We start from the raw sequence: 18,493 nt of genomic DNA, 5'->3' as shown, positions 1-18,493 counted from the left end.
TAATACAACAAACAGCAGGTGTTGAGGAGGATGCAAAGAAAGGGGAACCCTCTTGCACTGTTGGTGGGAATGCAAACTGGTGCAGCCACTCTGGAGAACAGTATAGAGGTTCCTCAAAAAATTGAAAATAGAACTATCGTGTGACCCAGCAATAGCACTACTGTGAATTTATCCAGAGGATAGAGGAGTGCTGATTCATAGGGGCACATGTACCCCAATGTTTATAGCAGCACTTTCAATAATAGCCCAATTATGGAAAGAGCCTAAATGTTCATCAACTGATGAATCGATAAAGAAGATGTGTTTTATATATACAATGGAATACTACTTGGCAATGACAAAGAATGAAATCCTGCCATTTGCAGCAACATGGATGGAACTGGAGAGTATTATGTTCAGTGAAGTAAGTCAGTCAGAGAAAGATAAATATCATGTTTTCACTCATATATGGAACTCGAGAAACTTAACAGAAGACCATGGGAGAAGGGAAGGGAGAAAAAAAAAGTTACAGAGAGGGAGGGAGGCAAACCATAAGAGACTGTTAAATACAGAGAATAAACTGAGGGTTGATGGGGTGAGGGGGGGGGGCAGGGGAGAAGGGAAAATGGGTGATGGGCATTGAGGAGGGCACTTGTTGGGATGAGCACTGGGTGTTGTATGTAAGCTATGAATCACGGGAACCTACCCCCAAAACCAAGAGCACACTGTATACACTGTATGTTAGCCAACTTGAAAATAAATTATATTTTTAAAAAATAATAAAAATAAAATAAAAAAATTTTAAAAAGGTGAAGTCTTTGAAGAAATAACTGTGGAATGGTTAAATATCATGCCCCCTTTATTTTAGACTGTTTTATCATCAATGCCTGCACTCTGGGTATCAATATTTTTTGCAGCAAATTATTAATCACGCTCTTAGAGGTAAAATGTCCTTTAACTTCCTCCTATTTGTGATTTTTCTAAAACAAATTAAATGTAGTACTATCATCTGAGGAATTATTTTCACACAACACTTTCCATGTTACACACTAACAATTTTAACCTCAACAATTTAAACTCCACATCATCTTCCATAAGGCCATGGAATGATACTACCTAATTGAAAGGGGTATCTTTGTTATTCTGAATACTGAATATCTCCAAGTCAATAAAAATACTTCAAGTTGTGAAGAGAAACGGTTTTAAAAGGGGCCTCCCAATTATGCCAAATGCAATGTAAAGGCCAAGAGTTCACAGTGCATTACTCATCAATACCATGTCGTGGTACTGAACTAAGATACAATATAATTTATCCAGTAATAATAGTAATTGACCTAGAGTTACTTGCTAAAATAGGTATTGTTGCTTTATCAGCAAATAACTGAATTTAGGTGAACTTGCAAAAATAGAAACAGAAAATAATTTCTCACATACCAATCTCTGCTCTTTGTTCTTATACACTATATATTCAACATCTGCTACTGAATCTTTACTTTCCAACACAGAATAAAAAAAATCTTTATACAACTTTGGATAAAAGTGATGATTGCTGTTTAAAAAGTTCATTAGTATTTTAAATGAGTATTTTCATGAATATTTTTTGCAACGTTGTATGAAATAAACCTCCCAAACCTTCACCACAAAACTAGGAACGATGAGAAAATGGCTATGAATGTAGAGGTAAGACAATCAAAGCCAAAGTTCAGGGGGCTGGGGGAAAAAAATCAAGAATATTACACATCTAAATATATCTCGATATTAAATTTGCATTTATAGGTAGGCAAATCAAGTAGAACACTTCTTTTAATTAGGAGCAGCAGTAAGCATAACACTTAAACAGAAAACCCACATTCAGATTAAAGCATATCATTACGTGTGTGAACGTAGGCACATCCTTGACCTCCCTGAGCCTTGGTGTTTCCCTATGAAAAGTGAGGACTGCTACACACACACATCAGTGGGCTGTACTGAGTATGGATATACCACGGTATGTGAAAGCCCAGTTCCTCGGCAATAGATGTTTCTAGTGAATTTTGGATGCTACGCTATGTGCCACTACAGTCCCCAGTAGGTTCTAACAGATCTTTAAGAGTATTTTTCTTCATTCTAAATTTTTTCCTTTCCATACAGATGTTTTATGTGGAGTCACTTCTCTAATTTACTAGGATAACAACGAGCTCAATGCTAATTCTTATGGAAAATTCTCCCCTTTTTACCTTGACGCCAACTGGTACTTGTGCATATGCTCACTAGTGAGTCCTGCAGGCCACTGACAAGATTATTGAATGACATGCATAGAATTAGAGCCACTGCCTTGTCATCATAGGGACCTTCCCAGTGACAGTTCAGAAACCCCCTTAGAGCTCAGCAAAATTCATGAAGCAGCTGTATAAAGCCAATGTGTGCTTGAAGTCAATAGTGTTCAAGTGTTAGCTACCAGAACAGATTTATACAAATTTGTTGGAAAAAAAAAAATACCTCTTTCACACTGGGGTCCAGTAAAGCCATAAGTGCAGGCACATCGATTTGGGGCCACACACCTGCCTCCATTGAGACAGCCACTTTCACAGACAGCTGTAAGATAAGGAGAGAGAAGCCGAGAGCATTACCTGAAAGTAGGTGCTAGTCAAGTAATAACATCCCCTGAAAGGACAATAATAAAAACAAAAAAAGACAAAAAACAAAAACTAAATAAACATCCCGGGATTCATTTTAAACAGTTACTCTACGGTTCCAACTCTGTATGTGTTTCTCAGTTATCTCAGGCTAAACTGCCAGGAATAGGTGGGTTTGTACCTGTGTTAATGCTGACGGTTTCATTCTGGGAAGTATCTGAGCAATGCTTTCGGTTCTGCCTCTAAAATGGTGGTTTACAAGAGATGTTTCTGGATGAGAACTGCATTGTAGCAAGCTGACTCTTTTGCTTATGACTTTGTGCTTAATTTCCAAAGGGTACCCATGAGGGAAAACATTGGCCTCTGTCACCATTACAGAAATGCAGCATGTTAAATCACACAATTAACTGCGCTCAACAAAACGTTAATTCTGACCATATTTATGCACCATAATGAAGACCCAACTGACTGTTATAACAGAATCCATTGATGAGATAAGTCCAGTGACGCTGGAGGGAGGGACATTTTACTTGCCAGAAAAGGCATTAAAGTAAGAACTGAAAGCTCGTGCCCTGAACAACGTTTCTCTGTACAGTATCTTGCAACTCTTTCACGCATGGCCTCTTTCTAGGCATCTTTATCCACAGGTGGTAGGCTCTTCTGAGCCAAATTGGCCAGTACCACCCACTCTTCAAAGCCCAGCTCAAATCTCATTCCTCCATGAGGCTTCCCTAACTACCTCCTTTCGAATTAATTCCTACTTCATATATTTCCTGCACGATATGTCTATATCCTTGTGGAAGTCATCCAGTTGAGCCACTCAGATCTCGCTCCAAGAAATCCTACTGTACGTTGCTTAACTAGCTGACCGCCTCCAGCTGCCCCACCTTCAGATCTGCTTCATGTTCACATAAGGGACACATATATCCTGGCTGCTATCACCCAATGACCAAACTCAGTGGGGTCCAAAGACAGGGCATTTCTGCCCATCGTGGAACTCTCCTGACGGGCAATCTTTGCTTTGGACTCCCATCAGCCTGGCCCAGGCTTCCTGGAGCTGCATTATAGTCTGAGGCACTTTCTACACAATCCCACTCCCCTTGCACAAGGGTCATACCTGCATCATGGTCTGAAGGCCTTCTCCTCCTACTCTAGCTTTCTCCCCCTCTTTATTCTTTACAGCCCTTTTCCACAATAACTCCCTTGTCTATCCAATTCTGTCCTGGCATCCACTTGAGATCAGAGGACATGAACTGACACAACCCCTTATGGCCAAAATTACGGCAAGAGTTCATTTCCCATCATAAAATTAGATTTGGCTGTTAATTTACAATCAGGGCAGAAAGAAAAGATTTTAAGCAGAAAAGAAATTTGGGGGTGGCCTCAGCCAACCATCTCACTTTACAGATTAGGTAAGTGAGGTCTAGGAAAGGTTTTCTAATTCTGCACGTGTTCCCTGAGAGCCTGTTGTGTGCTAGATTTTGATGCTCATGAGGCAGTTTAGTCCAAAGGGAGCAGGAAGACTCAGCAGGTCTTCGTGATTCCCTTTCCAAAACTGCCTTCAACAGCACCCCCATCACGCCATCTCTCTAGCCACAGCCTTGGTACTAATCTTCCCGCTTCTGGTTTCTTTCCCCGGCAGTTAATCTCTACACTGTGGCCACAGTGACCTTTCTCATTGTAAACCATTTATGTGATATATATGAGGCCAGCATTTCATAGCATTAAATGCATGGGCCATGAAGTCAGACTGCTTGGGTTCAAGTCCCAACTCTGCCACTTCCTCCTCATATAACTTTAAACAAGTTACTGGTGTCCCTGTGCCCCAGTTTCCTCATCTTTTAGAGGTAACAGAGGCCTCTAATTCAGGAGGCCGCTGCTTTATCCAATGAGTTAATACATGCGAAGAGTTTGAAAATTTGCCTAGCACATGGTAAACACAGAGCAAATAATCCAACAGATGAATGTTCTTGGTTGTTGCTATCTCACTCTTCTCCCCTGGTTCTATTTTGGATGAAGATATGGTATGTGTAAAAGCACTCAAACCCTGGCTCATGACTTTCATTTTATCTCCCTTCCCATCACCTCCGTCAGCACTTAAGCTCTAGCAAGACCAAAACACGTGCTGTGTCTGACATCTCACACTATGTCACATTCTCAGGCTTTGGCCCATGCTGTGCCAGCTGCATAGAAGGCCCATCTCCCATTATCTGACAAGAGAACTCCACCTCATCCCTCGAGACTCATCACAAGGGTTTCCCCACACTGGGGAAGTCATCCTGTGTTTCCTCTCTCCATGCTACTGTTGTGGACTACACAAAACTCAATCATTATTCTTACCACACTGTGGTGCATAGATAGTCACAATGTTGCTTTATTTATAATAACATTATTCGTCACAGCAAGTATGTATACAATGACAAAACTGGAAACAATATGAATAAATGCTCATCATTAAATATTCATTAAATAAATAGCAAATGTCTATATAATGGGGTATTTTGCAACCATTAAAACATTTTAAAATGTTTAATAACATGGAACATACTTCTAATAAAATACTAAGTGAAAAAGTAGTCTGAAAATTATGCATACAGTAGATCTCATGTACTAAATATGCACTAAAAGACTAAAACGTAATATCTGGAATGATGACATTACAGAGAATTTTATTATTTTGTATTTTTAAGCTTTTCCAAATTCTCTGCAGGGTACGTATATTCATCTCAGTGTAATAAAAAATAAGCTTTCTTAAAAGTAATTTTTATCTTCCACAAAGTACAAGGACTGATTGACTGTAGACACACACAACAGTGTTCATGAACGAACCAACAAGCTGAACATCATGTGCTAAGTATTATAGTAGCAGAATCTACACTGGGAAACTAGAGATGCAGATACCATTAATCAAGAGAAAGGACATGTTCTGGGGAGAAAGATGAGGTTGAGTTTTGAAATACTTTTAAGATGCTTCTTGAAAATTGAGGTGGAAATGTTCAGTGATCAAACAGAAGATATACATCTGGAACAAACAAGAATTCTGCACCTTGGGTGCTGATTCTACATTAAAAGGATGAGGTAAATGGGATGCTGAAGGTAAATGAGAAGAAATGAAGTCAAACCGGCATTCCCAAAATTCCAATCAGAATTTTGGTGCAAAGTGCACTAGGTAAGTGATCTGATCATATCTAAGACTCACTGGACATCTATAAAAGTGCCACATCCCAGGTAATCCAAATCCACTAGCACTTATCCCTGTAGTCTTTTTATCTACATATCTGTCTACACATTTGTCTACATAGTTTAGCATCTAGGGCTCACTTCGGCAGCACATATACATAGTTTAGCATCTAGAATACTTATAAGGTTTACTTACGTTGTCCGCAGTGAGTCCCTATGTATCCTTTCTGGCACAGACAGTGATCATCGCTACAGCTACCTCCATTCATACAGCGAATATTACAGTGTTGGACTTGAAAAGGAAAAAAAAAAAGAATGATTTACTTTTTGCAGTTTAAGTACGTATATTGCAACACTTCACAGGAATTGAATTGTAGTCATTTGGAAAGAAAATAAAATGGTTTATCAAGATTCACATATTTGTGCAGAAATAACCTAATTGACAACATTAAGCATGCTATTTTGTGTGTGTATAAAATCAGTTACAATGTAATTGTTTCTTTGATATTTACTTTAATAATGCTAAATGACTCCCCTAATTTAGCAGGACTTCCCACTCAGTGTCATTTCTGTAATTTCTATCAAGAAAATAGTGCCTTGAGTAACTCTAGGAGAGAAGATTGTAGTGATTACAAAGGCAATAATTTTCCTGTTCAAAGATTTAGAGTCCCACTGTAGGTGGCCAGGAAAATTGTCTGAATGACAAATTCGAAGGAATCTTGTTAAAAGAAGTTTTGAAGAAAAAACTACATACAACAGCATTTAATAACAAGGCTTCCTGATAATGGAGGCTGGCCTTGGCTCAGAAAGAACTGCTTGTTTAAACTGTAACTTTAAACTAAATAAGACCCACAATGTCTGAAATCCACTCTTCCTCACATTATCACCTACAGAAGTATGACTTCAGGGTTCAGGGCAGAAGGACCATGGGTAGCAGCCTTGGATGTGAGAAGAAACACTAGAAGAAACTGAAGCGAAAGACACATGTGAGGGAAAATGACAGTGTGGCGAGTGCTCTCCTCTCTCTAGTGTTTAGGCTGACTCCAGTTAGTCCTCTGCAAACAGTATCTACTCTACTTGGAGAAGACTAAAGGCTTGATTGAATGCGTCGTTAATCCTTGTTGACACATCCCTATACAAGGAGGCCAGGATTGGGGACCGGAACTTCAGCTTACTCCACCTTGCCCTCCAAGCTGTGGGAGAAAATTCCCACAGAAAAACGCTCCATAATTTTACATAGGGAGAAGAGAACCCATCCTTCCATCAAAGAGCAGAAACCAGATGCTCAGCCTTGCTCTTATGCTCAGTTTTCCTGGAGTATAGGGGCCAAATCTGCTATGAGTAGAGAGAAGATGCCTCCCAGCAGCCAGCTTCCTTGGTAGCCCTTGTTAGGATTCTCATTGCTGTATCCAAGAGTGGCTATGGACTTCAGGGGAAAGGGCCATTTTCATAAGTAGCTAAACAAATCTCAGCATGACAATGGGGAAAAAGATGTCAGAACTGAATACTTACCGTGCCCTCACAGAGGACCAAAGAGTTAATGAAGTCAAGTTGAAAGTGATACACCTTCTCAAGAACATGTCACACACTTAACTGAAGCACCACCAAAGGTTCCCTATGTCCAGTGTGCTAAGAACTTCCTCAGTCTCTCAGCATTCAAGGTCCTCTTCAGCATAGCCATGAGCCTTCTAGGGCTTCTCTGAATACTCTCAGCATGTCCTATGACTCAGACCCTGATCCACTTATCATTCATTCATTCACTCAAATATTTCTCAGTGCATTCTATATGCCATACAAAATGTCAAACGCATTGTTCTAGTCTGTTGGTGGAATATCCTCCTTAACCTGTCTCGTTGTCTCTTTGCCCCAATCCTTAATCCTCAACATACAACTCACACAGCTCTTACCAAATACTGAAACCCTACCTATGTCTAAGACCCACTGTAAATGTATCTTCTTTTCTTTGATCTTTTCTGATTTTCTGTTCTCTCCTCCTTCTCCCACTTGATATGACCCCTTTTTCTCTGACTCCAGAGTACTTTATGCTTCTCTTCTGAAATGTATATTATATAACCTAATCTATTTAAAAATTGTTTTCTCCTGTCCCCAACCCATTTGTCTAAAAGCTTCTTTAGAGTGGGAAACACCATGCTTATTAATTATACCATTTATATGCCTAGAGTAGTATCTTGCTTACTCGTAGGTGTGATATAAAACTTTACCAAGGTAATTTTCATTTACGTAACTCATACCACCTGTTAATGACATTAAAAGCTATTCCTAAAAACTAAGACTGACAAGTTGTCCATTATGTTCCAAGCGATTGTACAGCCCTAAGGTAGGTTGCTATTAAAAATACTTTATCTTCATTTCCCCATGTATAAAAGCAGAAATAACTCCTGTGTTGGGGCATTGTTATAGAAGTCAAGCAACCCAGGAAACTGATTAAAACAGTTATTTTAGGCTTCTATGATTCTATTAAAATGTCTCAGGCAAAATGCTTTTGAATTAAAGAACTATCTACAAATATACAGAAGGAAAGATTTGGTGAAAATTTGGATAACATTCTAAGTAGGTCAGGAAAAGGTGTATAGTTGCTTTAAAAATTGAAGTTAAACTTAGTTTCATCCTATCTTAGAAAAACAGTGAGGATTGGGAAAAGCACAGGAAATGATGTCATTTGTCAAGCAGCATAGGAACTCAACCCACAAACTGATTTCAATTAAAGTGGTTCATGCCAAGAGCTAATTTCCATTCCCACATGAGCAACAAAGCCATTTAGCTACTTCGAGATAAAAAGCTAAAGTAGTTCAAATAGTGACTTTACATTATTCAAATTGAAAAATAGAATGAATTCTTTCAGGAAAAACGGTAAGTTTACAGTAAAATGCAATGTAATAAAAATCTCCGATAGGCTTTTATATTTTTTCTACTGTCTTTCAGGTAAACCTTTTCCAACATAAAATATTATGTCTCCTTTAAAAAATAAAACCCCTTGGCCAGACTTGTGAAATAGTAAGGCATAGTTAGTCCAGTGGTCCCAATAAACCAAGGAACTATGAATCTTTGGGCAGGGGGAACAAGCTTATGAAAAGATAATTGGATCTTCACCATCTGCTTTGCCACAAACATGTTTACCAAAGGAATTTCAGATTCTTTGTGAGTCTTAGATCTTCAGGGGAAAAGCATATTTCTTTAAAAGTGAGAGCAATCATTCAGGATTTCTGTGGGGAAATAAAGGATCTAGATACTCAGCTTCCCTACAGCAGGAACAATTTAGGGAGTATATATACACGAATTAATTTTATTTTTTATTGCCACTGATGCGTATTCTAAGTTTATACTGGTTTGAACAAGCATCCCATATGTCTGGCAATTATGAGACCAAGTTTTATATCTCTAGAAAAAGCCAGGGTTCCACATAAATCCATAAGGATGTTTTCAAATATTACATGCTTTAAATACCTCAAGTCAGAATATATTCCTACACTCAATCTGTGTGAAGATTTTACCAGAAACTGAAAATACTACGGAGTTCAAGTGTCAGTGTCCAAGCTGCCATATGCAGTTAACCCTCAGAGCCGTAAGACGCAATGAGGACTTCCCATTGAAAATGAGCAGACAAGGGGCACCTGGGTAGCTCAGGTGATTAAGGGTCTGACTCTTGGCTTTGGGTCAGGTCACAGTCTCATGGTTCCTGAAACTGAGCCTCACATCGGGCTCTGTGCTGACAGTGTGGAACCGGCTTGGGATTCTCTCTCTCCCTCTCTCTCGCCACTTGTGCTCACTCTCAGGTGTGTGCTCTCTCTAAAAATAAGTAAATAGACTCTTTTAAAAAAGAGAAAATGAGCAGACTGCCTCAAAGAGTTTCAGTTAAGGCTCGACATCCTAGAGCTAACAGAAAATGTTGACATTTACCTGCAGCTATATAGTATCCTAAATAAATTTTATGTTTTTTCCAGATTCAATCATTTTGGTCATTCAATAAATACTTGCCGAATGCCTTCTACCTGCCAGGCATCAAGAAGAATTGAAGAAACTCCTTTTAGGTGATAGCCCAGTACAAATCAGCTCATGAAATAACCAACCAGAAGAGAACAATTTGAGCATGCTATGGGAATGACAGATGCAGGACTGAGGTGACCATTTTCTTTGGGAAGCATTAGTTGGGAATGAAGCTACAGGCCTGCCATTGTCTTGGCAGGTACAGAGGCAGAAAGAACATGGAGAGCAATCTGCAAATAAGCATCTATATGGCAGGTATGTGACTTTAATTTAGGTACTAGGAAAAGCACAGGCAGACAAATTAGAGAGCAAGACTAACTCCTGGACTTTCCACCTGAGACAGGTCCACAGGGGCAGCCAGAATCAAGGCAGGACAAAAATAATTTTCATTCAGAGAGATATCAGTATTGACATTTTTCCTTAAGTGCATAAATGTCCTGTGGTACCTAAAGACATACCACTCAGAAGAGCAATTTCACCAAGGTATCTAAAGACAAGAGCGAAAACAAAACAAAACAAAACAAAACAAAGCAACCCTAGCAGAGCTGGGAAAAGTTCAGAGAAAGACAGGTTAAATAATAGTAGTGATAAAGACTACTAGAAAGACAGACTAGAAAGCAAAGGACTCAACTATTTCTAAAGTTTGAGCGGGTTTCACACACTCCTCTCCTCCCTGTTCGTATAAATTCCTCACTTCCCTGAAAAACCTTTCCAAGGGTCACTTCTAGATTAGCTATAGCACTACCTTCCTATCCTGAGTGTCCTCACACTTTTCAGCACGTGGTTGGCTCATATCTGCTCAAACTTGCTAACACACTGCTCTAGAATTGTTTCCCTGGCTTTCTTCTACCCTTAGAGCTTGGATTTCTGTTGGGAACACAAGCAGCCCTAAATTGAAGTAAATTGAAAATGATAAAAAAATTTTCAAGGTATAAGGGGTTCCACATAAGAAAGATATCAATACTCTCCAAACTGACTTATAGGCTTACTATAATTTTTGTCAAAATCCTAGAAAGATTTTTTTTGTAGGTATAGACAAGATTAACCTAAAATTTATATGGAAAGGCAAAGGAATTAGAATAGCTAAAATGATAAAGTGAAAGGAATTCGTCTACTCCATTTTCAAGACTTTTCACATAGCTGCAGTAATCAAGACTGTATGGTATTGGAGAAGGGATAGATATATGGATAAATAGAATAAAACAAAGACCCAGATATAGACCTACACAAATATGATTTTTGACAAAGGTGCAAAAGTAATTAAATGGGTGAAGGATAGTCTTTTCAAAAACAGATGGCACTGCAGCAACTGGACATCTATAGGTATCGAAGGAACCTAGACTTCAACTTCACTCCCCATTAGAAAAGTATCTCAGGGAGCTTGGGTGGCTCGGTCAGTTAGGCTCAGATCTTGATTTCACGGTTGGGAGTTCAAGCCCCGCACTGGGCTCCATACTGGACTAGAAAAGGGCAACATGAGGCATCCTTGCACTAATAGATCTCTTCCGTGTCTTGACTGTATCAATGACAGTACCCTGGCCATGATATCATATTATAGTTTCACAGGATGTTAACATTGGGAAGACTGGATGAAGGGTACCCAGGATATCTCCATATTATTTCTTATAACTGAATATGAATCTCTACCTCAAAAAAGGAGTTTAGTTTTTAAAATCCTTTTTAAAAGCATAAATAATAAAACAGGAGGAGTATAAAAGTGATCTCCAAATTCTTAAATATAAAATTCAGGTAACAACTTTTATAATAAGATACGTTATTGAAGAAGATAATAATCTATTTCATATTATTCATATTTTCAAGTTTTTTTATTTTTTTAAATAATCTCTACACCCCATGTAGGGCTCAAACTCACAAACCTGAGATCAAGAGACACATGCGCTACAAACTGAGCCAGCCAGGTGTCCCTATATTATATACATTTAAAGAAGAGCTTGAGGGACGCCTGGGTGGCTCAGTCAGTTAAGCGTCTGACCCTTGATTTTGGCTCAGGTCATGATCTCATGATCTCATGAGATCGAACCCCACGTGGGGCTCCCACACTGAACGTGGAGCCTGCTTAGGATTCTCTGTCTTTCTCTCTCTCTCTCTCTCTCTCTCTCTCTCTGCCCCTCTTCCCCATTTTTTCGGACTCTGGCTGGCCAATCTTCTCTTTTTCCCTGGTGCCCTATGGCCAGTGGCAAAAGTTCCAATAGATTAAGGGAAGCCCTGTCTTCCTAGTGCCCAAAGGAATTTCTGGCTGGCAGTTTGGACCTTCTGGAAATGCAGTCTCTCCTTCAGGCCACTAAGAGATCATTTCCTATTCTCAGAGTCCCAGCACACTCAAGTAGAAAACAACCTGAAAGAACAACACTCCTTTCATTTTCAAATGAGAAAATTAAAGCCTCAGTGCCCCACAACTTTCCCAGCCTCCTTGACCCATATCACATAACAAGTATAAAATTTCTCACAGGAAATATTGGTGAAATAAATGGTCTAAGTTTGCCCCTTTGGGAATACAAACATTTCTCTCTGTCGAGTTATCCTTCTACTAGTAGGAAAGTTAGTAAAGTGATTTCTCCACATTTATTGTCAAACACACTGCGGCCAAGAAGTTCTACAGGATAGCACAGATATTCCCTAGAATATCACTTCAAAAGATCAGAAATGAATTCTGAGTATCTCAGCTACCCTTCATTTAAAACATTCTGCCATGTTTAATTTTACAAGATATTTAGACAATATTAGCATAGGTAGAGTCCAAGCCAATGATTTAAAGCTCCAAATATCTTGATGAAACCAGACTGTCCTCCTCATACCACTCTGATCCGCAATCTACTCAGAGATTTTGTGCAATGTGCAGGTACCATAGGTGGACCTAAACTTCTTCAAAGAGTACTACCCACAAGTCTTGGACTCCAGTCTCTCACCTAAATCTGGCCCACAGGACCTATCACTATACTTCTCCTATCTTGAGGCTAGCTTGAAATCTACTACGACCAACTTGTCAACATCCTATCTCTGTATCTCATGATTTTTATTTGACAGAGAAATTATTAGCAGCTCACACGATCATGCTGAAGACCTTTCCAACTGGATACCTAGTTTTGTCATCCAGCTATATTTTCTCTCTGCCAGAGAGGTACACTGTTGGTGGTTGGTTCCACGGCCCATCTGAGCAACTGGGTCTGTTCCCAACTTGATATCTAGACTCCTTCCTCATTCCTTAGGCAATTCTCTGTGGCAGCCTGATAGAGATCAGGATGTCCAACATGTTCCTGTAAATGCCACCAGTTGACTTGTCTACCTCTCTGTATTTCCTTCAGCTCAGGCGCCCTTGATTTGTAGAATGAATTTGCTATTGCTTGGAAGATGCACATTCAAAACTAACCTGAGATCAAATAAGAATATGCTGTTCTCAATGCAATAAGCAAATAACTCCCAGCCCATGGGAAGTTTCTATCCCAATCTGCAACTGGCTATCTTTAGTAGTAGGCTGTCTTTGTTTATGCTCCACCAGAAGCAAATTCTAAAACAATAATTTAAATGCACGTAGTCTGTTTTATAAGTAACATCAGGAAACACTGGTAGGGAAGTAGGGAAGCGAGACAATGAAAAGAAGGAAGCTAATAAACACATGATGGAGCCTATTACCACTGTGGGCAGGTGGGGCTTAATCCACTAGGGAACTCTAAGAGACAGTGGAGAACACACTTCATAGTTCTGCAAATTGAGAGGCAAGGAATCTGGGGCACTTATCCAACACTCTCCGTCTGTCACTGGCTAACAATTGCTTCTAAGGCCACTAACCCTCTGGCACTTCCAGCATGCCCTGCATGTGGACCTGGTATGCTCCCTGCCACAAAATTTTACAGAGCTATAAGGTAGAGTTACCTGTGCTCATCCATAAATGCAAAGATATGTGAGTGGGCACCAAGAATGTCTATTAGGACTACCTGCCCTACCCTGTTAATTGGCTCATGAGAGCCAGGGCTAAAATTAGGAGTCTTAATAGGTAATGAACCTTGACCACACTAAAGTCTCTACTTGCAATAAACAAAAGAGAATGCTCTTATTCCACAATACTTTTTCCTGAAAACCTTGTCAAAAACAGAACACACTGTAAGGGGAATGAATTTTCTAAGGAAAAATAGGCAATGGGAAAGAAACCCAAGTTTTTTGCTTTGATGATGGTCAAGGTGTTGAGGGGCTGTTTATAAAGGCATAAACTTAAACCTTTTTAATAACCAATAATGACTCACCTCCTTCCCAATCCCTACATTTCCTCTAGTTAATTCATTGCTGAGGACCCCACATTTAAAGAATAAAAAACCAAAAAGGAGCACAGGGGTGGCTCAGTCGGTTAAGCGTCTGACTCTCGACTTCTGCTCAGGTCATTCATGATCTCACGGTTCGTGAGTTTGAGTGAGTGCTCTCTCTTAAAATAAATAAATAAACTTAAAAAAATAAACCAAAAAAAACCCCCAAAAGTCTAATGAAAACAATAGAACTAGCAAGGAAAGGCTCTGAAAAATGAACTGTGGGTATTATTTGGCATCACAGAATGAAGTGATAAAATTCTGAAAGAGAAAATACATTTGTGCTTAAGGAAAAATCACCCCCAAAACTTCCATAATGACTCCTTACATCTTCTTTTTGCAAAAGTAGGGGTCTTCAGTTTTTACAAAAGTGTTTAATCAGAGTCATATTTCAGTACCACTAGGAAAAATGCCTAGTTTTCTTGAACCAAAAATGTTCATTGAACAACCAATCCACTGAGCATCTTTTATGGTGTTTACACTGGAGACACAAAGATAAATAAGGTGATACCTACACAGGAGAACATAATCTTTACAGTATTCATAGTAACTAAGTCCCATAGGTAATTTCCTTATAAAGAGTGAAGAAGGAAATGGGAGGCCAGACTGAGGAAAGCCATTCCAAGTATTTTGGGCAGAACAGAGAAGGCAGATGTTCTAGTGAAAAAAATGTATTGCAGGCAAGAGAAAAGCCAAAAGCAAATTTAGGAGAAAATAGGGCATAACCACACAAAATAATATTATATATAATAACATGTTATACTCACTGGATCTGGAGCCACAGGAAGGAGATATCTGACCAGATGGGCAAGTGCACATATTTGGCCTAGAACAAAATCCATCCCCACAGGAATGCCGGCAAATGGCTGTCAATAAAACCAGAGGTCTGTAAGTACATGGCTTGAGAGCATGGTGCTTTATAGGAACCCAACCCTCAAATGAGGAAACCTGGGCTCTCAGGTGCCTCGTTAATTTTGCCTTCATGATTCATGACCTTAGGCCACAGGTTTATTCACTTACAAAAAACAAACCTGTTGAACTAAACAAGCTCTGGATGTAAAATGCTGCAACTCCCTTATTTATACCAGTGGTTCTCAATCTCTCTCTTATTCCACACAGCACTCAATCTATCAAAAGTCCCCAATATCTTATTTAGGGAAAACAGAACAAACAAAAGTCCTGCATTTAAACATATTTATATGCCTACAAGCATTTTGTTTTTATACTAGCTTTACAATTTAATGATAGAAGAGTTGCAGAGGTAGTCTTGGGAGCCTATTTAATTTTAAATGCTTATTGCTTAATAATTTCTATAAAAATACTATGCCCTGCTAAGACTAATTCTCTACACTGGATCCTACCCATTGAGTAGCTTTGATTTTACATTGAAGATGTACATCAACAATCTGAGAGAAGAAGTTGGGAATCCACTACAATAGCACTGATTCTGCAGTCAAGAAGCTGTTCATCTTTTAGAAAAATATTTACACTTTCATGATACTGAGGGACTAATACGCTGGCACCAGATGCTCTGCTGATGGCCAGAAGGAAAGTCTAAATGGCAAATGATTTATATTTATTAGCAGACTAAGATTTGGCCACTACTTTTTATGCTCATAGACATTATCTCTTCCTCAAATTCCTGTATAACCTTGCAAGAGGCAAATGAGATGTGCAAGGCTAAAAATAATATACTTGATAGAAAATGCATTCAAACACCAAAAAAGTTTAGGATGGAGACTGAAAACTATTAAGAAATAAGCTGTCAAAGGATCCTATAAACAATTTATTTGAATACTTGTGTATTCAAATAAATGCTATTGAAGACAGCATTTCTTATAGATTCTACAGAACACAAGGAAGGGGTGCCTGGGTGGCTCAGTCAGTTAAGCATCCAACTCTTGATTTTAGCTCAGGTCATGATCTCACAGTTTGTGAGATCAAGCCCCGAGTCCAGCTCCATGCTGAATGTGGAGCCTTCTTGGGAATCTTGATCTCTCTCTCTCTCTCTCCCTCTCTCTCTGCCTCTCCCCCACTGGTACGTGCTCCTGCATGCACACACGCTCTCACTAAATAAATAAATAAATAAATAAATAAATATCTAAAAAAAGAACACAAGGGAAACACACTGTCAAGTTGATTTAGAAAATGTCAAATACCATTATATATCTCTCTTAGTGATTCAGTTTTGATCCTTAAATAAAGCACAATATGCCAAATGAATAAGATGCTTCTGGTCAAAATTAAGAACTGGGATAGGGGTGAACTTTTCAGGTCACCAAGAGAATACTGGTTGAAATATTGTTCTTCTGCACAGACCACTCTAGGCCAACACAGAAAGTGGATCTAGTGATTCCTTAATGTCCTTTCAACTCTAACTTTTCCCACTGTCTGATAGAATTTTCTGAAAACTGAAAATTCCTCCATAGGTATGATGTCAGTAAAAGCTCATAAAGGACAGATGCCATAACCAATTTGACTTACATCTCCTTTAAATAGCATCTTTTCTGGCATGTGGTTTGTCACTCAACATTTCTGATATGTGATGAGAATCTGGACATTTGCTGTGGCAGCAGAATCAATGGGGGAATCTCTGGCACCATGTGAGCTCTTCCCTAGTCTTTCTACTCATCTTCATCTGATGCTCTAGCCACTTCCTTTCCTCTCTGAAAGTTAGGTCTATCTTTGGCCTCAACCACCCAAATTCAATGTACAAGGTTTGAGTAGGCTTGTGGGTGGCCAACAAAGTTAGAAATTATAATAAGGAAAGCAGCAATGTATCCTTTTTTCAAAATCCCATCCAAGTGATTACAAAGTCTATGAAGCCAGGCAACATGTACTCTTGGTCAAATTATCCCTGTGGCTCTATTCCCTGTATGTCAGAAATATTCCAAAGGAAGTCACTGAATTAAAGTACAACAGCGGTTTGACCAACTTAGTGTATTTCCCAATCTGGATTCAGAGGAAGTAGGAAAATCTTAGAGCTGGAAGGCTCTGCTATAAACATATTAATGGTATGCAGTTACAAAGGAACAAGTACTAAGAATCACCATGCAACCAAAACAACAAAAGAAGAACATGAAGAATGACAGACTGTCTATTTACTTACGGACAATACACTGATTTCCACCAGGTAAGGTTTTCCATCCAGGGCAGCAGTAAGCATTATAACGTGATCCACAGACATTAGGTCTAAAACAAACAAACAAACAAACAAACAAAGATCCAATTAGAAGAACTCCACACTTTTTAAAAAACAATATGTGACCACATACAAGGGGGAAAAAAATGTCTCTGAGTTACAAGAACAGGACGAATTTTTGTAGACAAAAAAAAAAAAAAAGTAAACTCATGGGACCCAACACTGGCTTAGTAGTTTGGGACTCTAACATAATGATACCAATAAGGATATCCCTTAATATCACCTATGCGTACATCAGAAAAATAAAAACGAGATGCAAAATGTAGTGCATTCTATCACAACGCACAGATATAAAAATGTATGGAGTTATATGAGTCTAATTTAAATAATAAAATTCCTACCAATCTAGTTAAGAAAGGTCATCATGAAATCTGCATATAAAGTTTTAAATTTCTACTCATTGAAGCTGTGTATATTTTTTCTGTGTCCCAGCTCACTCCTAAAAAGTGGCCATATTCTTCCTTTCACCAGAATTACAGGAACGCAAACGCTGACATTAGTCGGAAAAAATAAAAGCAAAAAAATGTAAATATTTCTTTAGCCAAAGTTTGGAAACACAGTTGATTACCAGAAGTTACAGGAAAACAAAGTCAACGTAACTTTGGGTTTCTTGTTTACAGACATTTCTGCTCCATCAGGTTTCTTGGAGCAAAGCTTCCATTCAGAATCCAGATGATACATATTTAACAACTTAAGGGAGCAACTGTTGTAAGGATCTAGTTAACTCTACACTAGAAACTAAGAGGACTGAACACACAGAGACAGGAAAGAAACCATTCATTTCACTATGCCATATCTGAGGGCCTAAACATTAATGCTACTTCCTAAAGTTCAGGGGCTGATGAATAAGGTCAAACGTTTTGTAATCAATTTCACAAACAGTAGCTATTCCAAGGCTTGCTAGTATAAATCCTGTAGCCCCATAAGAGTAAACCTTTAAAAACAACTGTGTAACTAAAATGTACTTCTGGGGGCGCCTGGGTGGCTCAGTCGGTTTAGGGGTCTGACTGTTGGATTTCAGCTCAGGCCATGACGTCATGGTTTGTGGGTTCAACTCCCATGTCAGGCTATGTGCTGACAACGTGGAGCCTGCTTAGGATACTATCTCTCTCCTTCTCCCTCTGCCCCCTTCCCTGCATGCACTCTCTCTCTCCCTCTCTCTCAAAGCAAATAAATAAACTTAAAATAAATAAATA

At 39.0% G+C, this 18,493-nt stretch overlaps 1 protein-coding gene across 2 annotated transcripts in view; it reads right to left on the bottom strand.

The window, feature by feature from the left end:
• FBN1 (fibrillin 1) overlaps nt 1-18,493 on the bottom strand; it is a 232,038-nt gene that overhangs the window by 187,075 nt on the left and 26,470 nt on the right. For both annotated transcript variants that reach the window (XM_053889084.1, XM_053889085.1), the window contains exons 2-5: nt 17,205-17,287; nt 14,863-14,961; nt 5,971-6,066; nt 2,458-2,553 (exon numbers count right to left, since the gene is read on the bottom strand). In XM_053889084.1, coding sequence (XP_053745059.1) covers nt 2,458-2,553; nt 5,971-6,066; nt 14,863-14,961; nt 17,205-17,287 — 374 coding nt within the window. The remainder of the gene's footprint in view (nt 1-2,457; nt 2,554-5,970; nt 6,067-14,862; nt 14,962-17,204; nt 17,288-18,493) is intronic.

The sequence above is a fragment of the Panthera pardus genome, unplaced genomic scaffold (assembly GCF_024362965.1).
Source record: "Panthera pardus isolate Hobbes unplaced genomic scaffold, ASM2436296v1 HiC_scaffold_24, whole genome shotgun sequence".
Taxonomy (NCBI): Eukaryota; Metazoa; Chordata; class Mammalia; order Carnivora; family Felidae; genus Panthera; species Panthera pardus.
Note: the sequence above shows the minus strand (reverse complement) of the source record. Positions and strands in the feature narration are given on the sequence as shown.